General features: G+C 40.8%; 1 protein-coding gene across 1 annotated transcript in view; it reads right to left on the bottom strand.

Moving 5' to 3' along the window:
• Nucleotides 1–23,166, bottom strand: part of ZMYND11 (zinc finger MYND-type containing 11) — a 300,714-nt gene that overhangs the window by 32,924 nt on the left and 244,624 nt on the right. The window contains exons 13-14 of the mRNA XM_030198790.1: nt 11,905–12,177; nt 5,553–5,738 (exon numbers count right to left, since the gene is read on the bottom strand). Of these exons, the coding sequence (XP_030054650.1) occupies nt 5,553–5,738; nt 11,905–12,177 (459 nt within the window). The remainder of the gene's footprint in view (nt 1–5,552; nt 5,739–11,904; nt 12,178–23,166) is intronic.

Here is a 23,166-nt window from a genome sequence, read left to right as displayed (position 1 = left end):
TGTATGCATACCAAGGTCACTGGTCAATCAAGGAACTGCACATAAACTAGGGAGATTAAAGGGTGACAAAGAAACAGATAAAAAGAAAGGAGAAAATATACTAAACAAAAACATTACAATAAAAAAACTAAAGAAAACACAAAGAAAAATTAATATAAAAAATAAAATCGAACAAGTAGATTACCACAACCCAATCCACCCCCCCCCCCCCCCCCCCCCCCCCCCAGCCTTCAGTAAAGTCATTCTATACCCAAAAGAATATCTCTCAAAATCATGGAAAGAAGTCCAAAAACATTCTAACCCCTGTTTACAAAAGCCGTGTGGCAATGCCGATACAGCCCATTCAAAGTGAATGTGTTTTGTTAGCATTACTGCACTACAGCTTTGTAAACAGTGGGGTAAGAGTGCTTTTAAAAATTCTTTATAGTCACTCCAAAGCTTTAAAAAAAAAAAAAAAAAAGACTCAATAAATAATTAACATATAAAACCAATATACAAATGTATACATACCATGATTAACCAATTTCTTTTCCCACAATAACCAGCCATATGGTGTCGGCATTCTATATCACAGATGTAATCTTCCTCACAGAAAAAAAAGGCGAATACCGCATTAAGGGGTCCTTTTACTAAGCCGCATAGGCGCCTACGCATGTCAATTTGGAGTTACCTCGTGGCCCGTGCAGTAATTTCATTTTTGACGCGTCTGCTACGTGCATGAGAAAATAATTTTTATTTTCTGGCACGCAGCAGAAACCAGGCAGTAATCGTCATTCTACCGCTAAGTCAATGGGTGGCGGTAAGGTCTCAGACCCAAAATGGACACGCACCAATTTTAATTTTGCTGCACATCCATTTTCGTCAAAAATAAAATTTAAACAAGGCCTTTTTTACAGGTGCACTGAAAAAATGGATCTTCGCGCACCCAAAACACGTGCCTACACTAGCGCAGGCCATTTTACAGCGTACCTTAGTAAAAAGGACCCCTAAGTATTAAATGGATTATATGGTATCAGCCTTTTATCTCCCAAATATAACCTGTAGTCCATACCACGATATTCATAAATCAAATGGGCTATATGACACCACTCCTCTCCTCTACTATAAATGTAACACCTGCAAGTGATATAGAACGTCACTCCTTCGTTATACAGAAGCCATAATAATCATATGGCTCTATAGAAAATTTACTGCCTAATAAATACAATACTTCTCAAAAGACATTCAATCTGTATGTACCCCATAGGGATTTGACCCTGGGCCTTCTAGTTCACAGCCCATTGCTCTAATCATTAGGTTACTCTTTGGCTACCCTCAAAAAGCTAACAAACCACAAAAAGGACTTTAAAAAGACCTAAGAAAGCTTGTCCTTTATTGTATCATTTAAAACTTAAAAAACCCATCTGCACACCCAAACCTAAAAATATAGAAAACCATATTCAATACCCAGTCAACACATCAAACAGGCTTCCTGATTCAAATGGGGAGCACCCAGAACTGCAGCTCTGTCTAAAATGCTGAAAAGACAGCCATACCGGTTTGACTTAGTCCCCAAAACATTTCACTTCAATTTGCTCAACCCCAAATCATCCCTCTCCCCAACTTCATCTCTACACTAGAAAAGGTGGACATCTGTAATTCACTTTTGGTATGCTTGCAATCATCTGGAAGGTGGACGACCTCTCCCTCTTGCTCTGAATTCCGATCTGTTGTAACTTTGTGTTTCTCTAATAAGTTTTTGTTTCATCACACAATGACCCAATTCCCTATTGGAAAATATGGGGTACAAATCCAGAAATAAATTAAATACCTTTCTCTTAAATATGAACCGACAGGGAGGTAAAAAAAAATAGAGCCTATTTTTAATTTTACATCAGCCTCTTGTGCATATTTTTTCAATAAACTCTTGACCTTATTTTGAGACCTCGAAGCTCTTCCTTTTTCATTACTGGAGGTTCATTAGTTCTTCCATACTTCCTTATGTTTCCATATGTTTGGCCCCCAGACACAGACATTATGCTGAAACACAGACTGTGTTGAGTCCTTTAATAAAATTTGCTTCCTCCTGCCCTGGTCTGCGCCTATTTGTTCCATCTGAGGACCACTTCACTGTCTTTTTTGATTCAAATTAAATGCTTGTCACTTTGAAAACACCTTTCTAAAAATTCATCTCTTTGTATTGCATAGTATTAAAATTATTTTAAAAGTGTTTTTATTGTACAATACTCTCAATATATTACCATTTTTATGTACGAAGTTGGTTTCCCAGAGCCATTTTATCATTTTCTTTTATATTTATATACTGAATATTTGGTATATTTATTTGTATCTACATTTTTATGATGATGGTATATTATTTTCTTTATGATTTTATGAGGTTTATACTGATTAGTTGTTTAAATGTCATCTGTAAATTGTTAAGGGATGAACGTTTCTTCTAATCCCTTTGTTCTTTTTCCCCTTTTGCCTTTTTATAGGTCTGCTCATTGGATAGTTTTAATTATTCATTATTTATTGTTTTTATTGCTCTGTGGAACTTTTTTTTTTTTTTTTTAAACTAAAAGGCCCTTAAAGGTTTTTTTTTTTCTTTTAAAACATTTGTGTTCCAGTGGTGTGTACTTTGGGTAAGGTGCCAGTCAAACTGGCATGACAGTCTTTTCAGTGTTTTAAGCAGAGCTGCAATCCACAGTGCTTCTGATTTTACGCTGGAAGTCTGTCTGATGTGTTGATTGAGGAGTTTCTGGAAGGAATATGATTTTCTAAAAATTTTCTATTTAGTTTTGGATATGCAGATAGTTCGCATTTTAAATTGTACACTGAAAACGACAAGCTCCTTAAAAAAGGAAATATATTTTTTTGATTTGTTAGCTTTTGAGGGGAGCAAAGAAGCCTAACAGAGCAGCGAGCTGGAAACCAAAAGGCTCAGTTTCAAATCCTATGGGATGCATTTGGATTGGATACCTTTTGAGAGTATTGCATTCGATGGCCAGTAATTTTTGTATTTTCTATACAGCCATATGATTATTATGGCTTCTATATAATGCTATATCATTTGCAGATATATATCTGTAGTAGAGGACAAGGGCGGACTGATAGTGATCTGGGCCCCCGGGCAGTAAAGGTCACTGGGTCCCCCAGCCCCTACTGCCGCCCACCTTTGCTTCCAGTCCCCCTATTGCACATTACACCCTCCCCAGGCCTACCTTGAGGGGCCCTGGTGCTCTAGTGGCCTCTTCGGGGGCAGTAAAGAACCTCACTCTTTCCTGCCTGCTGCCGCTGCTCTATCCTGCACCGCCACTTCTTCTTAATGGCTACCGAGACTGCTGCAAGAAGTCTCGGCAGCATTTTGAAGACACGGCAGTGAGCAGGAAAGATTGTGGTTCTTTCCTGCCCCCAAAGAGGCCAGTAGACCATCAGGGATAGGCCCATCGAGGCCTGTGGGGGCTGCAGTGTTGTGTGGGGAGAGCATAACACTGGGCCCTTGGGCACTGCCCGGTTGCCCATATGGTCAGTCTGCCCTTCATAGAGGATGCTGGTACCATATAGCTCATTTGATTTACAGGTTATCCTTAGGATATAAAAGGCTGGTAGGATATTGCCTGTTTAATACTATGCAGTATTCTCCTTTCTTGTGGACTATAGTACATGCACGTATATGTGAGGAAGATTATGTCTGATATAGAATGCTGGCACCATATGGATTGTAATTATAATATCAATCATGGTATGTGAACATTTGTATACATAGATATGTGTGTGTGTGTGTGTGTATATAAACACACAATGTACATATATAAATATATATATATATATATATATATATACACACATGCACCATGTTTATATGCTAATTCTGTTTTGGGGTTTTTTAAGCTTTAGAATGACAAATAATTTTTAGAACCTCTCAAGATTTTTTTTCACCTCTTGGGGGGGGGGGGGGGGGTTACTTAGATATTTATAAATTGTGCTGCTTTTCTTTGTTGTTATAATTTATTTTTTTGCTTTATGGAGCAGCTGGTTCCGGAACCAATGAGAGAGGGAAGAATTCTACACCTGGTCCTCAGTACAGTGCATGATCTGGTGCAGGAGGTAATTGTGCTCAGGCCACTTGATAACAGTGATTGTAACATGATCAGATTTGATATAATCTCTGGAGTAAACACACACAGGAAATCCAATAAATAGTATTTAACTTTCAAAAAGGAGAATATGATAAAATGAGAATAATTTAAAAAAAAAAAAAAAAAAAAAAACCCAAAAAACAAACAACTTAGAAGACCAGCTGCAAAGGTCAAAAATTTACATCAGGCATAGTTCAAAAATACCATCCTGGAAGCACAGACCAGATATGGCATGTATGGACTTCCAAAATTTGAATGTGTGTCCCCTTTGTTGTGGCAATTGCGCTGCCTTCCTGTGGCACAAAATCAAGTTCAAATTGCTTTTGCTAGTTTATTTGGGACTTCAACAAGGCTCTTCTTTCTACCTATGTAATTCACTGCAACAATATGTGCCACCTAGGCAATTGCGTTCAAATGATTGCCACATATTTCAACCAAGAACAACCAAACATTTTTGATGCCAAAGCTTCAGTATGTCAAGGGAAATCAATCACAGGCTTTTGGCTTATCCCAAAAATATTTTTTTCAAAAAAGCAGAATAAAAAAAATAACAAAAAACGCAAACAAAAACCAAAAATGAAAGAGAATTCAAAAGATTAAATATTCATGCAGGAAAATGCCAAGTAGGGTAAAAACCTTCACAAGTGCATTCACTCTACAGCTCCTCAGTACCTCCCCACTCTCATCTGTCCCTACACTCCTCCCCGGGAACGCCTTTCACTGGGTAAATCTCTCTTATCTGCACCCTTCTCCTCCACTGCTAACTCCAGACGCCGTTCCTTTTATCTTGCTGCACCATATGCCTGGAATAAACTTCCTGAGCCGGTCCGTCAAGCCCCATCTCTGGCTGTCTTCAAATCTAGGCTAAAAGCCCACCTTTTTGATGCTGCTTTTAACTTCTAACCCTTACTCACTTGTTCAGTACCCTTATTTTATCATCCCCACCTTAGTAATTCCCTTATCTCTTATTTGTCCTGTCTGTCCTAATTAGATTGTAAGCTGTCAAGCAGGGACTGTCTCTTCATGTTCAAGTGTACAGTGCTACGTACATCTAGTAGCGCTATAGAAATGCTAAGTAGTAGTAGTAGTATGGAATGTGGCACCACATGTACTCAATTTTTATTCTCAAAACAATTTTAAAATCAGGTGTAGACTATCATGAGTGGGGGTGGGTGGGCTCAGGCCCCCTTCAAAAATGCACTGAACCCATTAAATGTCTGGTGGGGATGCCAAAGCCCTGCCAAGTCAAAGAAATTCCCTGCTGAGCTGCTCCCACCCTCCTCACACTGCTGCAGTAACCTGGTGGTTTGTGAGGTACCTCCAGCGGCTGACGCTGGGACTCCTCACACATACATAGTTCATGCAAGAACTCCTTTTTGGTATTGTAAGATATTTCTAGTTGTATCAAACAAAAATAACACGTTCACTTACCCACTGTTTCTTCTTTGTCTGGGAAATCACCTGCTTATGTTGAGCTGCTAGCTTCTTAATTTCTTCTACAAACTCTTCTTTACACTTTTCTTTCACTTGCTTACACTTTCTGTCCATCTCTCCTTGCACATTGGCCACAGCTTTATTCACAGCTTGCCTCTTTTCTTCTTCCATCTCTGCACGCAGCTGACACATCAGAAACATGTAAGTATCCATTTTAATACTGAAAGTGCAATACTATGAACGGAACTGGCTTTCTCAAAAGACATATTCAGAATAAATCTACAGTAAAATACTCTAACACAAATATTATTGATAAATATAGTGATCTGGTTCATAGTCTACTTTTGTGATTTGCTAATTTGTTTTTAATTATTGTTAATAGATGGTCTTTTTTATTTTGTAGTGATTGTTGAACTTTGCCATGAGGTTTTTATGGAAAGGTATGTTATAAATTGTAGTGATATGATAATTTACTTTCTCTCACTTGCTTTGTCTTTCAAAACATTTTTTCCTGGTCAATAAACTATGCACATTTAAGTAAAACAGTGTTCCTAAAATAAATGTGCTTTTTGTGAAACACTATGACAAGAATCTAGTAAGCGGATCATTGAAAATTAAAGCCTAGAAGACTAAAAATACGGCTTGCAAGTTTGAGTAAGTTTGTATTACCAGGGAACAAGTTGCTTATCTGTAGCAGTGTTCCCCAAGGGCAGCAGAATGTAAGTCTTCACTAAGGGATGATGCCAGCACAGTTAAAGACTGATTAGCTCTTCAAGTTTACAGAATTGCCAACGTGGTCATCCATGTACGTGTGGGACTTCTTGCAATGGTGTCATTGTATGGAGCCACTTCCGCTCCATATTCATCTAAAATAGTGAAGTTGGAAGGATATACTTAAATCCTACTATCCCTGGAGTACACCTGTTATAGGTAAGGAAATCTTCCTTCTCTGAGGGCAAGCAAGATATGTATTCCTCACTGATGGGAATCTGTTAATATAAATTGCCTTCAACAAAAGATGAGAAAAACGAAGGCAGTCTGAAATGAAATATGAAGGGCCTTAGGAAGGCTGGAGTTAGATTCTATGCCTCAATGAAATTTCATGCCTCAAAAAGATTCCTCAAGACAGGCTGATCAAATCTACTATAAGGTCTGAAATCCCTCTCCCCCACCAAAAAAAGAGTCATGTGAACACTGGGCCACAAATCCACAGTGCAGTTTTGCAGGTCTCCTTCATGACGGCGACCTCAGGTGGGCCACCAATTCAACATTATAAGCCTTGACATGCCTTGCTGAGTGAAGTCTGCCTAGGTATAAGTGAAGGAGATGCAATCTCTACCGACCTGGACAACCTACACTCGACCGTGACATTCATCAACAGAAAGAAAAAATTGGGTGAACTTTCTAAAGGTTTTTAGTCCACTTTAGACAGAAGGTTAAGGCTCACATAATCCAAAGAATACCAAGAACATTCAATATTATGGGCACATGGACTGGAGAACAATTTAAGGATGACTGCCTGGTAAAGGTGTAAGTCCAAAACTACCTTAGGTAGGAATTTAGGATGGGTGTGCAGAATCACCCTGTTGTGGAAAGCTTTGTGCAGGGTAAAGTCACTACAGCCAGAAAATCACAGAATATGAGGTTCATTTTCAAATCGTATAGACTTACAAAGTTACACAGCTTACTATGTAACTTTGTAAGTCAATTGTGCTTTCAAAATGAGCAACAATGTGTGCTGACACCAAAAATAAGATCACCAAGGCTAGGTTGTTCAGCTCACACAAAGTCTTGTGGTTCAAAGAGAGGTTTTATCAGCTGCGTAAATACAACACTGATGTGCCAAGATATAGTGGGAGGCTTAAGGGATGCTTCAACAGAAGCAAGCTCCACAGGAACCAAACAACAAAAGGTTGTAGAAAGATATGTTTACCTTCTACATGGTTGTAAGCCAATTGATTTTTAGGATAGACCCAGATGTAGAAGGTACTCAAGCAGTTTGTGTGTGGCTCATGAAAAGGGGTTCATAGCCTGTTACAGACAGCAAACCTTGTCCATTTAATACTATAAGACTTCTAGTGGCGTCTCTTCTAGAAGCCAGAATAGTTTGAAAGACTTTCTCCAACTGTCAGTGAACTTGTTACCTTATAAACATCCAGGCTACGAGGGCTAGGGATCTGATATTGGAGTATAACAATATTCCCTTATCTAGCATGATTAGTATTAGGGAAGTTCCTAATATATTGGCTCACTGATGGATAACTGACAGATGACCACATCTGTCTTGGCCAATCAGGCACTACAATAATCACAGTTCCCCAGTCTCTCCTCAATTTTTGCAAAGTCCTAGCCATTAGAGGCACAGGAGGACACACAAACAAAAACCCCTCCTCTCATCTAGGAGAAAAGCATCCTAGGCCAGTTTACTGAGCATCTCATTCTCAGAACAGAAGGACCTTACTATTCTGTGAAGTGCCAAACAGATTGACTATATGGGCTCCCTACTGATGGAATATCTCATTTGCTGTTACTCTGTCTAGGGACACTTGTGTATCTGCAGGACACGACTCACTTTGTCTGCCAATTTGTTCCCTATCAAGAACATGATTCTCAGAGACAGCATGTGAGAGATGACCAAGCTCCACAACCTCAGCTTCTAAACACATGTACTAAGTTGCTACTTGACTATCCATTTGGAATAGGATAATTTTGTTGGCCAAATTATCTCTGAAAGTCTTTTGAGCATTCCAGATTGGTTCAGCTCTAGAAAAGTTTACCTGCTGAAATCTTTTCTAAGCAGATCAAAAGTCCTGGGTATGGAGACCATTTATAACAGCAAATCAGGCCAGTTTGGACACATTTATTTTCTGGACACTTTGAAGGTAATTTTATAAAACACTCTGTAAAATGCTGTTTTACATGCATAAAAAAGCTTTTATAAAACTACTTCATACTTGAAAGCATGAGGGTGCCATTAGAAATGTCAGCTATTTTAGTGGAGGTATGTTCAGGGGAGGAGTTTGGGCAGAGCACGGGTGGAATTGAGATTTACATGCATACTGTTTATGCTAATATTCTTCTTTCTTTCCATTTTATTATTAATCTTATAACGTTCAAGGAACATATTTGAATGATGAAAAAAATGGAAAAAATATCACTCGTAGGAAAATACAATACACCAAATTACATAGTTTTGATCCTTCTCTCCAAGTTCACAAGGACTGTTGAGGTCAGGACACTAGCCTACAGTAAAAGTGGTACTGTCTTCTTGAGTCACTTGAGGTGAACAGGCAGCATGAAATGGAACTCTTGAAGGCTCTTGCATCTCCTGTATCAAAGTTAAGTGGCCCTCATGTATGATGCCAATATTGCCACGCTCCCAACACTTGTACTCCAAATGCATGTGCTTCTTAGCCTTTTCTGAATATGTGACAACAGAATCACTTGATGCTGGTACCAAAGAATCAGAATCCTTTTATTGTTCAAGGGTGATCAATGTCCTCTTGATGTAGATGCATTCCGTATGTCCAGTGCTGATATGCCTAGATTGGACCTTCCTCAAACCAAAGAATTCTTTACTAAACTCTTTTACATCCATAAATTCTTTGAGAAGACAAATTGGCACCATGGTAGTTTGAGGAATTGTGCTTGGACCACAAGGCATACTAGGCATCAGTTATGTGTATCAGTAATTAATATGGTCCTGGCACACTGCAGGGAACTCCTTTCCTCTGTAACATCAATGAAAAAATGGCTGAGGCACTGACGAAAATCAAACTGCTTGATGTTAAAAAAAAAATACAACTGTTACCACTTGATGCAAGTTGAGGCCATGCAGAAAATTCAAATAATCTTAAAAATGCCCAAAAAACTATTAGGGAAACTAAACGGATAGGGAAGAGTATTACTGAAGTGACCTGACAATGAATTATGCAAACAATTTGACTACTCACTGAAAAAGCAAGACTGTGGATTCAACATGTCTGAAGAGCTCTGTGGAGAAAAAAAAAGAATTGATGTGGCCCCAAGTGACAATGCCCAACACGAGATGACCTGCACATGCACAGAGCATCATGCTGGAAAGCTCTGTAAACTTCAGAGCTAGAAACTCTTTTCACCATGCTGTCTTCTCTTGAATAACATCACCCTTTAGTGAGAATGATGTATCCTGCTTGTCCTCTGAGAATTCTACTAAACCACCAAATTCACAGTATTTCCACATGAATACAGCACTATATATCCTTGTGTGATAAGTTGTGCCAGGCTCTGTTTCTTTCAGGCTGTACACAGACATACTTCACATCTCTCTGTGTTCAGATGTCTCTTATTTGTACAGTGCTGGTGAGGGGGTTCAGTCTTCAAGTATATTTTCCCTTATGAATGACAACGTATTTTTTGTTTTAAGACGTTTTTACTTTCAAAATAGCAAAGTTACTCACCTGTAGCAGATGTTCTCTGAGGACAGAAGGATGAATATCTAGGGTTACCATATTTGCAGGGACAAAAAAAGAGGACACAATAAATAAAGTAGTTGCTGCCTTTGCCCCCCCCCCCCCCTACCCGCTGCACAGTCACCTTGCCTTGCCTCCTGCAATATATAGCCACAGGCAGGCAACAGCTGTGCTAGTCATTCTCTGTCCCTTGCTGAAATTGCACTGCAAGAGGAGGAGAGAGTGAACGGCTCCATATTGGGCTGTTCCCTCTCTCCCCCTATGCCTGCCTAGAGAGCTGACTGCTCATGTGAACTGCGCGAGGCTGTAAAAAGACCCCAGTGGCTCATGAGCAATTGGATCTAAGCAGACACAGGAAGAGGAAGCAGCCCAATATGAAGCTGTTCACTCTCTTCTCCTCTTACAGTGCAATTTCAGCAGGGGACAGGGAGAGAGTGAACAGCACAGCTTTTCTGTACCTATGCTGGAGTTGGACTCTGACTCTGGGGACCTACTAGTGCTGGTCGTGCGAGTCAGCACTGTCAGCCGGCAGCAACCTCCTGAGTCCTAGTACTGGCTCTGAGTCTGAGTGTTTGTGTGTGGGGGGGAGGGGGAGCAGTCCCAGTGGTAGAAGCAGCATACAAGGACATCAGCTGTGCCTCTCTGCTTTCACTTCTGGAGCACACGGGATGTGAAAGGAGCGAGTGCATTGTGCAGGGGCAGGCTCCCCACATTAAAACCCAAACAGCAACTGTCAAAAACAAAAACTGCCTGGATGTCCTGACAGCTGACAGAAAGGACGTCTTGTTCAGGGAAACCTGGATGTATGGTAACCCTATGAAGAGGCGATGGCCGATGTCATCCAACACAGTCCTGTGCGGGAACCACTCTCCGGCAACTTCTGGAAGCCTCTGAGTGTGGTGCACTGCACACATGCATGCCTTCCCACCCACTGCCATCACACAAGACCAAACCAGTCTAATACTATAGCTGGCCGAATACAAAACCTAGGGGATGTGGGCAGGGCAGTGTGGATATTCATCCTGCTGTCCTCCGAGAAGACCTCCTACAGATAAGGAACTTTACTTTTTTCAAGGACAAGCAGGATGATATCTCCACACTGATGGGAAACCCTAGCTACTAGACTGTCTGAATTAAAAATGGGGTAAAGGAAGACCTGCAACAAGAAAGGCATAATGAAGAACCATTATAACTGGGTTTTTTTTTTTGTAGTATCTATATATTTTTTGGACAGCCTGGAATAGAAACAAAAGGGCCTGGGGTGGTAGAGTTGGATTCTAAACCCTGAATAAATTCTGAAGGCCTGCCTGGCCAAACCAGCTGTCATGCTGAGAGTAGTGAGAAGTAAATGTGTGGAGTGATGACCATGTTGCAGCCCTGCAAATCTCCTCTATGAAGGTTGATCTCAGGTGGGCTACTGACACAGCCATGGCTCTAACATGAGCCGTGACATGACCCTCTGCTAGATGTCTAAAGGGGCCTAGTGAGCCAGGGAAAACCTGACTGGGAAACTATAAAAGAAGCAGGCACTGGCCCCACACAAACACTTACATGAAAAAACAAAAGAAATTTGTAAGGCGAAGATCACTGGTGAGAGAGACATGAGTGAGGGGAGCACCAACAAACACAACTGCTCTGCTTCATGGAAAAGAGATTGGCTTGGTCCTGCGCATCAGCAGCAGGCAGGAAGGCGTACATGCACAGTACACTGCCATCAAAGGCATCCAGAAATTGCTGGAGAGCGGTTCATGCGCAAGGTTCTGTTGGATGATGTCATCCATCAATGTGGAGATACCATCCTGTCCTCAGGAAAGGTGTTCTACTCCCACAAGGGAAACTCAATAAGTCACCTACGTTTAAATACAATGTGTGTCAAACAAACTTTGGGCCTTTCTTACCTTCTCTATTGCTTCTCGTACAACTCTTTCCGTCTCTCTCTTGTTATCTGCTTTCATTCTCTCTTTAAAATCATTAAAGATTTTGGTGTATTTGTCATGGCACATGTTCTGACACACTCCATCATTACTAGTCTGGGTGCTCCGGTGCTGCATTCTTGGAGAGGAGGCGCTTTGTTTCTTAGTCTGTGTTGCCACTGAAACTTTTTCAACAGGAGGTGGCAGAGTAGGGATTTCCTGGCTTGAACTTACAGTTTCAGTTTCAGGCTCTGCTTCCTAAAAGTAAACAAAAAGATTGACAAACTAATTTAGCACTATTAAGAGATTAGACTTATTAGCATTCTATTTTAGAACAAGGTTGTAAAACATCACTTTACTGTTGGTAAACTGTTCTCACACATTTATTTTTGTTACATTTGTACCCCGCGCTTTCCCACTCATGGCAGGCTCAGTGCGGCAGGCAATGGAGGGTTAAGTGATTTGCCCAGAGTCACAAGGAGCTGCCTGTGCCGAGAATCAAACTCAGCTCCTCAGTTCCCCAGGACCAAAGTCCACCACCCTACAACTAAGCTTGTGGTTTCATAGTGTATTTTTGGATGGCTTTAGGGGAAGAATTCCTGGGGTATGTTTAGGCCAAGGTTGGAAAACATGTGCAGATGGGATTTTCAATCTGTGTGTGCTGTTTTTCAGTAGAAATCTACCCATAGAAGTGCTACTACTTATTTCTATAGCGCTATTAGAAGTAAAAAAAAAAAAAAAAAAAAGCAGATGCAAAGTCTATGGGTTCCTAACAGCAATTTTCTAAGGGAAAATATGTGCTTATTCTCCTTTTCAAAATTAGGTAAAAGTTACCTTTACTTTAATTTACATGCATTCTTATGTTCCACAATTACCCAGTAGGTTTTATGCAGATTACAATAGAAGAAAACCAGCAATATCTGGTGAATAACAAACCTAAATACAAATATCAAAATAAAATATCCTTCTTGTTACATTTAAATAATATATACTAAACTAGTCAAACGTATACAAACTTCTTTAATAGATAGGTTTTTAATGCCTTTCTAAACCAAATATAAGTTTGAATTGATTTAATTTTAACAGGACATCTGGACTTGTCCTGCTATTTTTCACTTTGGAGTGCAGTTTGGTCTTTTCTGGCTGGTTTATATCAGAAGCACTGGGAGGTGACTCCAAGACATTGTTCATTGGATGAAGTCACTGATATTGTGGATGGCACTCGAATATCTGGGTTTTTAATGGAAAACTTGCCTAACTGGTTAAGCACTGTCTTCTTTTGCAGTGGATTCACTCTTCTCCGCTAACGTTCACCCAATGGCATAAACAGATGTATGAGCTTTTGAACTTGGAGCGCCTTTCGATTGACTCCCAGGGAATCTGAATGAAAAAGCATTTTCTTTGACAGTGGACTCCATACGCAGGCGTTCTGACCTGGGAGGTATGCTCGACTGTCTTGAATACGCTAAATATGTAATATTCTACTCTTTTAGGTTACTCTGGTTTGTGCTGGACATTATTGCTTCTTTCCTTTTGGCAACAGTCACAGGGGATATGGGATGGGAGACTAATTGGGTGGTATATGATGATCGTTCTGTTTGATATTGCTGAATGATTTCTTGAGGCTTTGATTGTGATTTCATTGATTATTGTCATCATTTATTTATTTATAGCATTTATATTCCACTTTTTCCCACCCATGGGCAGGCTCAATGTGGCTTACATCAGTCTGAAAAGGTATACATCAATCCAGCACAAACAATCAAATACATGGAAGTAGGAGAGATCAGTGAGTTATTACAGAGAAGGGGAAGGGGTAATAGAGTTGAGGATGTTGTTAAGATAGTTACAGTTCAGTAGTTATGGATGCAATGGCGGGACTTTTGTGTATGCTTTTCCAAATAAGGTGGTCTTGAGGGTTTTCCTGAAGGTCAGATGATCAGGAGTAGTTTTAACAGATTTAGGTAATCCATTCCACAAATGAGCACCAACATAGGGAAAGGTGGATGCGTAAGTGGCTTTATACTTGAGGCCAGGACATGTAGGGTATTGGAGAGTTAAGTACGAACGAGATGATCTGTGAGAGTTCCTAGGTGGTAAGTTGACAAGGTTATCCAATATAAGCTGGAGCTTCACCGTAGAGGATTTTATGCACCAGGGTGCAAACTTTACAAGTTATCCGGTCTTTTGACGGGAAGCCAGTGCAATTTCTCACGTAGTGGCCTTGAACTTTCGAATCTCGACTTTCCATAGATCAGCCTAGCAGCTGTACTCTGGGCAGTTTGTAATTTGTTTTGAAGCACTTCTTTGCACCCTGCACAGATTCGATTGCAATAATCAAGGTGGCTTAATACTAGTGCTTGAACTAGATTGCGAAATACATCTCTAGGGAAATAAGGCTTTATACGTTTCAGTTTCCAAAGAGCAAAGAATGCTTTCTTGGTGGTACAGTTTGTTTGTTGCTCCAGCGTTAAGTTTCTATCTACAATTACTCCTAGGATTTTTAGAGTCTCAGAGATTGGTAAGGCAAGCTCAAGAGTGATTAAGGTGGATGGTTTGTACTTGTTATGGAAAGAGGAGAGGATCAGACAATGAGTTTTCTCAGTGTTGAGTTTTAATTTAAATGAGTTAACCCAAGCAAATATGGTGTGCAGCCCCAGTCTGATTTCATTGACTATTTTGCTTATGTCCTTTCTGAAAGGGATATAGATTGTGATGTCATCCGCGTAGATTAACGGGTTAAGACCAAGTTTGGAAAGAGCTTTGGCTAGAGGAGTCAACATTATGTTGAAGAGTGTTGGGGAAAGAGGTGAGCCCTGAGGCACACCACAGTCTGCTGACCATGGAGGCGATAAAGTTGTGTTGGATTTAACTTGGTAGGTTCTTGATGCTAAAAAGCCTTTCAACCACGCAAGGACGTTTCCACTGGCTCCAAAGTAATCGAGGAGCTGTATCAGGATTGTATGGTTCACCATGTCAAAAGCACGTGACATGAATTGTAAAAGTAGAATGCTTTTCCCTACAGCTATTTCCTTTTTGAAATTAGACAGGAGTGTGACTAGCACAGTTTCAATGCTACGGTGCAGGCGGAATCCCGGCTGTGATTCATGCAAAATATTGAACTGGTTCAGATATTCGTCGAGTTGTTTGTTCACCATGCTCTCCATCAATTTTATAAATAGTGGAATAGATGCAATCGGTCGATAGTTGGTAAGATCATTGTTTCTTTCTTGGCGTCTTTTGGAATTGGGGTAAGATGTTTCCATGGTGTAGAGGGAATATTCCATTATTAAGCAGAAAGTTCAAATGTTGCATCAGATCAGAAGCGAAGCAGTTTGGGGCGCATTTGAGTAAGTAGTTTGGGCAAATATCCAATTGGCAAAATTTACTTGAAAATCTACGTATCTCCTGTGTAACAGATTCAACTTTTAGAGGTGTTAAGTTTGAAAACGTTTGGTCAGCTGGGTGCTCTTTGGGACCAGGATCCAGGCCATGGATGAAATCACTAATGAATGAATTGTTCTGTGGTAATGAATTCTGCAACCTTATAATTTTTTCTTTGAAAAACTTGGCCAGATTTGCTGCCGATGGGATGTCTATATTGGTAGATGTAAGTGTAGTAGTATTTAATTTGTTAACGAAAAGTAGAGTTTTCTCAAGTCTGTGTAATCCGGACCTATTTTGGATTTATAATAAGAGTTTTTTAGATTGCCAAATTGCATACTTGTATTGTCTTTGAGATTGCTTCCATGCATTGAGATTTCGAGTGTCCTTGTGCTTTCTCCATGCCCTTTCGAGTCGTCTGGTAATGGTTTTGAGTTTTCTAAGATCGTCATTATACCATGGCGTAACGGCATGCCTTTTTGTTGTCCATGTTCTAAGTGGAGATATGGTATCTAAAATTCTTCTGCATCATTCATTCAAGTTTGAGAAGAAGTGAACTGAATTCACCGGTTAAGGCCAATCAGTCTCATAGATTAACTGCCAGAATACCTGAGGGTCTATATTTCCTCTTGTGCTGTATGTCATTTGGGTTCGGGCGTGCTGTGGACCTGTTTCCTGCCATGAAATGGAACAGATTAACTTATAGTGATCTGACCATGGGATTGCTGACCAACTAACGTAGGTTAATAGGAAATTGAGGTTATCAGTCGATTTATGTGATAGTAGGTCAAGCGTGTGACCTTTTGAATGGGTTGCTTGATGATTCCAGCATGAAAAGTCCCAAGAATGGAGGAAGTCCGAACAGTCACGTGTGTTGTTAGATTCTGAGTGTTGCCAGAAGTGTCAGTCCTTGCAGAATGCAAATCATGGCCTAATCACTTCACCTCTGACGAAACAACTAAACTGCAAGCGGACTCGTTGCTGCATCGAACTAACAAAGGCAAGCAATACCGAGCCCAATGCAGATGCCACATGGCATGCGCCCTAGGCGACTGTTGAGGCCCAGTAGTGTAGGACCAGACCAGCGGAGATGCTCAAGGCCGGACCCCGCATCTCAGGGCGCTGGACGTGCCCCAACCGTCAGACAAAGGAACCCGGACACAGCGCACACCAGCAGCGAGGACCCTGGACCACCAACAGCTGAATCCGACTTCCAATCAACGAGGAATCGCCATATCCTGGAGCAACACACCTAAAATACCCAACAAATCCCTCCTAAATTCAACAATCTCTCCTAAATTCAACCACCAATCACACCCCAAAGAGCCGAGGATTCCATGTGCCCTAGTACATCTGAGAATCTGAGCATCTAATCGTGAGCATACCACCACCAGATTCTCACCATCTGAGAATCTGAGCATCTAAGCGATGAGTATACCACCTATACCTACACCACGGCACTAAGCGGTACATAGGAAGGAACAGATAGGAAACGGTGTCCAGAACTATAGAGCACCTGACCAGGGCATTATTCCCAAGCATTTGTCCCATATCACCACCAAAATCAATATAATCAAAATACTCCTAGCAATCTACTCCCTCACACTGACCCACTTAACACTATCCATCCCACTTACAGAATACAATACCATAACCATCCTCCAAAACCACCATAGACTGATCAAATACTCCACACTCCACCTAATACCCACCAAATCAAAGGAAGATTATCTAATAATACTAGCAATTTTCCTAAACCAAACGAATGTCAAACTTTATTTTGAAGCAAAATTACCCATGAATAAGACCATACACAGCAACTGAACTGAAATGATTACATAAAGTACTTACTTCTTTTTTTGGTTCCACATTTTGATTCCGACGCCCTTTCTTTGATCTTGGCTCCTGAGTAACCTTTTGCTATGGAAATTATATAAACAGTATTAGTTGAAAAAAGATGAAATAATTATTTGTAATCTGACTTTATAAAACCTATATATTAACAACTTTTTCCTAATTCTATGCTCCATTTAGACAAAACAGAATAGTAACACAAAACACAGCTATCATTACAACAAATTCATATGTATTCTAAGCAGAACAAATATTAGAACACAGAGAGTAAGCAGAATATCTTCAGTGTAAACACACAAGCTAAATAAGAGTTTTAAAAACATTAGCACCAGCTGTCAGTGTCAAATTATTGACAAAGTATTCCAATAAACTTATTATACCAAATTACTACTCTACTCAATTCCCAAATATCTCTCCCTTACAATCTCCCCAGGGCAAACCTTACCCTTAGGCACTGCCATATGATTTGAAATCTACTTCCCTCCACAGTAGGGGTTCTCAATCAATGGATATGTTTTGAGATAAATTTGAATGCACTACCTTCATTCTATTGAAATCCGCATAATCATTGTGGATATCCTGAAAACCTGGCCAACTAGGTGTGTCACGAGGAGTGGGTTGAGAACCCCTGCTCCACAGTGATTAAATGTGAACTTTTATAGCATCCCAACTCTTCCTTGCCATCTTCACCAAATAGTAAACTCAGAATCAACTCATTTCACTCTAACACTATTACCTGAGCTATGGTTGACATCACACTCTATTGACCCCCCACCCATCAAAATTAGTGAAACTGACAAGCAGAGGCCAAACAGAAAGGGCCATAAAAATTTAAGGGCTGCTGCTACAGCTCTAAAAGGAGCACTCTTGATCAAGAAGTGCTGCAGAACTACCAACCAAGTATCTATCTTCTGGGAAAAGTCATAGAACAGGTCATTTGCACTCAACTCGGAATTTGGCTAAAAGAAAAAAAAAATGTTCAGATCCATTTCAACCCAGGTTCAGACCCAGTTAGAGAACAGACATTTTTTGCCTCTACTACTACTAACTTCTATAGTGCTACTAGACATACACTGTGCTGTACACACTATATGCAGGTACTTTTTCTGTCCCTAGTGGGCTCATAATCTAAGTTTTTGTACCTGGGGTAATGGAGGGTTAAGTGACTTGCCCAAGGTCGCAAGGAGCTGCACTGGGAATTGAACTCAAGTCACCAGGAGCAAAGCCCATTGCACTAAAGATTAGGCTACTCCTCCACTCCCTGCTAGACAACCTCCACAGAAACTGTGACAGGTGATACAGCTGAGTGCTAATGTTGCAGGATTTCTCAGCAATGTTCAACACAGTTTAACACTATCATACTATTATAGTTGGCAGAGGCAGGTTAAGAATGACTCCCCTGTAGATCAGAATTTGAAGAAGACAGTAGGCACACTATCAGATCTTGAGATGAAAAAGTGTCTGTGTAGGAATAATGTCAATGGACTGAGATGGAATTACACTGGGCTGTTGATACCATACAGATACAAAATTTTTACAGTAGCCCTTAAAATTATTGATCACTTTTTGGAGGAATGAATGAGGGTGCTCCAAAAGAGGCTGTAATAATTGCATGTCTCACGGTGATTCATGAGTTGATAGAGTAAAACATTACTTTTTCTACTCATTTAACTAATGTGCTGGACAAGGCAGAGGGACAACTCTGGGGCTGCCACTGGCAACCTGTAAAAACTATCGCCGTTACTGGCGACCTCTAAGATCAGTTTGAAAGTTTGAATTTATTGTTGGGAGATGCACATAAAATAAGATACGTGGTAGCAGAGCAAAAGATTCTGAAGAGCAAGCTGCTATATCACTTGGTAAGAAGAAACTTCAAACTCAGATTAAAGAAGATCTCATCCACTGTTCATACTGCCCCTGACGCAGCCAGTATTGTTGGTGAAACAAGGTCACGTCGGGCACTGATGTATATTGAACTGGAAGCATTTTACTTTATTAAAGACTACCTTTTTATATGATCTGCCTCCTGATTTTATATCTTCCACGCTGGATTTGGCGGATTCTTTGCCTTGTTGTTTTCTCTCATTAGTAATTAGGTCCCACTAAGAATAATGGGGCTTGTGTTATTTAATGAGCATTCATGCACATTAGTAAGCGAGGGCCTCAGCCTAACCCCAAGTAAAAAAGAAGATCCTGTGGGAGCTATCAATTTCCACTGAAACAACAGGTCATAAGCCTTGGTATGCTGCTGAATTAAGCATTATGTTACCCAAATTCAGGTGACATTTAAAAGAGTGACTATGAGGCTTATTTTCAAAGCACTTAGACTTTCAAAGTTACATAGGAACCTATGGAACTTTGTAAGTCTAAGTGCTTTGAAAATGAGCCCCATAGTGCCGAATTTAGCAGGACTCCAAGGCTCATCATTTAGGACAACTATATTAAGCAGTGGAGGAGTAGCCTAATGGTTGGTACAGTGCTGCAGCTACTCTGGGCAAGCCAATTAACCCTCCATTGCCCAGGTACAAAAAATAAGTACCGTATATCATATGTAAACCACTTTGATTGTAACCACAGAAAAGTGGTACATTAAATCCCATCCCCTTTCCCTGTAATAAATCTTCCTTTGTACACTGAGAAGACAGTTCTCATCATAGTAGTCTATACCATTAACATGGCTGGGTTACTGTAATATGCTGTATAATGATATTATGATCTGCCTATGAAAGATTTATAGCAGCTCCAATTAACTGAGAATGCCACAAAATGGCTGTTAGGTTTAAAGTGGTAAAATCAAATTACAGTATATACTTTTAGAAAAACATTTACTAACTACCACTACCTTACAGGGCTAAATTTAATACACTATCTGATCCTCCAGGCCCTTAGAGGATACACATTAGATTACTCGAAAAACAGATAATTCTTCCAAGCACTTCTGAGGTCTCTGAAGTCCACTTAAGGAGCATCCCTAATTATGCTTTACCAAAGGAATCATGCACAAGACTGGCCTTCTTCAAAGAAATACCCACCTCCTGAAAACTTACTCAAGAGCAACACCTAAATCAGAACTCCCTCCACTTCAGGAAGCAGGTAATAGCCTACCGGGCCTCTAGTGATGCAACTGACTTGCAAGCAGCATGCACCCTGTTTGATACTAACTGGAAACTCAGTATATTTATTTATTTAAAAGATTTGTCTACCATTCAAAGCCAATCCCTTGTCATATGTCCTAAGATTCTACTTTTGTATGCTCATGGTATCACAACTCCTTTGCTATATCCAACACTGCTGAATATATTGTTTATGTTGAATGATTACAGCCAGTATCTATCAACAGAGAGGATTTTTTTTTTGCTGTGATTGCTGGAACAGTGGCTAGTCACAAGACATCCTACAACAGCCATATCATACAGATAAGTTTTTTTAACTGGACTGTTTGAATGATTTGGAGACAGATTGTGAACTATTAATGGACAATAAGCCTAGTGTGCAAAGACAGATACTAGTGGCGGGAAATGTGCTAAGCACGTTTTGAATTAGTCACATATAAGTTTCTGAGCACATCATATTTACAATTATTTTATTTGATGAAGTTTCAAAATTTCTGGTTTAGGATTTAATACTGTTATATTTACTGGAAATATTTTTCATTTGAAAAATTCAGTATTTTAATTCAATTAGTATTTTAATGGCCAGGCTGTTTGTCGGCAGACCCTCAAAACCAGCAGTACAAAAGTCATTGTTTTTTGCCCCCGACACTGTGGCCCAGAAGTGCCAATATCCCTCCCCTCTCTCTTCTTTCCCCATGCCAGCATCTCTCCCACTACCTCTGTCCCTCTCTCCTTTTTCGATCCTGAAAACATGTCTTGACATTTGGCAGCTGTGGCAATCTCCAGGGCCTTTCTTCAGCCACATCTTACCTCCTATGATACAACATTTAGTTTCCATGCAGGAGGATGCGACAGAGGGAAGGCCCTGAAAACATCCAGAGGCTGCCTGCCTGAATTGTCTACATGAGGAGGAGGAGGAGGAGGAGGAGGAGAGAGAGAGAGAGAGAGAGAGAGATGCTGGATCTGGGGAAGGGAAAGACAAAGAGGGACTTCAGAGATGATGGACTTGTTGGGGGGGGGGGGGGGGAGATGACGAAGAGATGCTGGATCTGCTGGAGAATCTGAGAGAGGAGACTGACCAGTTCGGAGGGGGGGGGGGAGGGTTAAAGATAGGGAGAGACACTGGATCCATAGAGAAAGGGAGAAATATCAGGCAGTGGGGGAGAGGGGAGCAGGAGAGAGACAGAGGGGGATATGCTGGCCACAGAGTGGAGTGTGCATGAGGAAGGGAAGTGAGAGGGGAGGGACAAGGATACAGAGAAGAGATGCTGGGAAGGAGACCCTGCAAACACAAGAAGACAAAAAACAGAGAAAGACAAAAGAGACACAATGGAACCAAAGTGAAGGGAAAAATACAATGCTCAAACAAAGGTAGAAATATATATTCCAAATAATTTCAAATAAAATACATCAGTGTTTGGAAGTAGGCATCTCTGATATCTTGCATGTTAGTTTATTTATTTATTTATTTATTGCATTTATATCTCACATTTTCCCACCCTTGGAAGGTTCAATGTGGCTTACATATTACAACAGAGGCAAATTACAGAATATCAATTAGTTATGGATTACTTAATGCCAATGATTAGTAGTAGCGTAGATTGTGTTTACAAAGCATTTGGGAGGAATAGGTAGTATTTGTGGGAGGGAGGTTATCGTTTTCCATTTTTGAGGTTATTTTGGGATGTTTATAGTGGTTAAGAAGTTATGAAGTCGCAGAGGGGAGGAACTTCCTGAAGAGATGTGTTTTTTAGGTTTTTCCTGAAGTTGAGGTAGTTGTTTGTGAGTTTCAGGTCTTTCCATAGTGCATTCCAGAGTTGGGTGCCTAAGGAGGAGAAGCTGGAGGCGTATGGCGATTTGTATTTCAGGCCTTTACATAGTGGAAGGTTAGGTATGATCTTGTTGTTTCCATCATGTTTCTTATTGGAAGGTCAATTAACTAAGTCACGTAGGCCGGTGTGAGGCCGTAGATAAAGTGAAGATACATACCTGTAGCAGGTATTCTCCGAGGACAGCAGGCTGATTGTTCTCACGATTGGGTCAATGTCCACGTCGGCCCAGGAACGGAAGTTTTGCCAGCAAAATATCAAAAAATCTTCCAGAGTCTTCTGGTGCGCGAGCGTTGTGCACTGCGCATGCACGGATCAGTTTCCTGCCCATCGCGCAAGTCCCTCAGTGTGGTCCAAAAGCAAAAAGAGAACAACAACTCCAAAGGGGAGGAGGGCAGGTTTGTGAGAACAATCAGCCTGCTGTCCTCGGAGAATACCTGCTACAGGTATGTATCTTTACTTTCTCCGAGGACAAGCAGGCTGCTTGTTCTCACGATTGGGGTATCCCTAGCACCCAGGCTCACTCAAAACAATGAACATTGGCCAATTGGACCTCGCAACGGCGAGGACATAACAGAGATTGACCTGAAAAGAAACACAACTAAGTGAGAGTGCAGCCTGGAACAGAACAGAAATGGGCCTAGGAGGGTGGAGTTGGATTCTAAACCCCGAACAGATTCTGCAGCACCAACTGTCCAAACCGACTGTCGTGTCGGGTACCCTGCTGAAGGCAGTAGTGAGATGTGAATGTGTGGACTGATTACCAAGTTGCAGCCTTGCAAATCTCTTCCATAGAAGCTGACTTCAAGTAAGCCACTGACACAGCCATGGCTCTGACATTATGAGCCGTGACATGGCCCTCTAGAGTCAGCCCAGCTTGGGCATAAGAAAAAAAGATAGGCAATCCACTAGCCAATTAGAGATTGTGCGTTTTCCGATGGCGACTCTCCTCCTGTTGGGATCGAAAGAAACAAACAATTGGGCGGACTGTCTGTAGGGCTTTGTCCGCTCCACGTAAAAGGCCAATGCTCTCTTACAGTCCAAGGTGTGCAACTTGTTTTCACCAG

This window comes from Microcaecilia unicolor, chromosome 1, assembly GCF_901765095.1.
Source record: "Microcaecilia unicolor chromosome 1, aMicUni1.1, whole genome shotgun sequence".
NCBI classification, from domain to species: domain Eukaryota; kingdom Metazoa; phylum Chordata; class Amphibia; order Gymnophiona; family Siphonopidae; genus Microcaecilia; species Microcaecilia unicolor.
The sequence above is the reverse complement of the archived record's forward strand: the minus strand, read 5'-3'. Positions and strand labels throughout refer to the sequence as shown.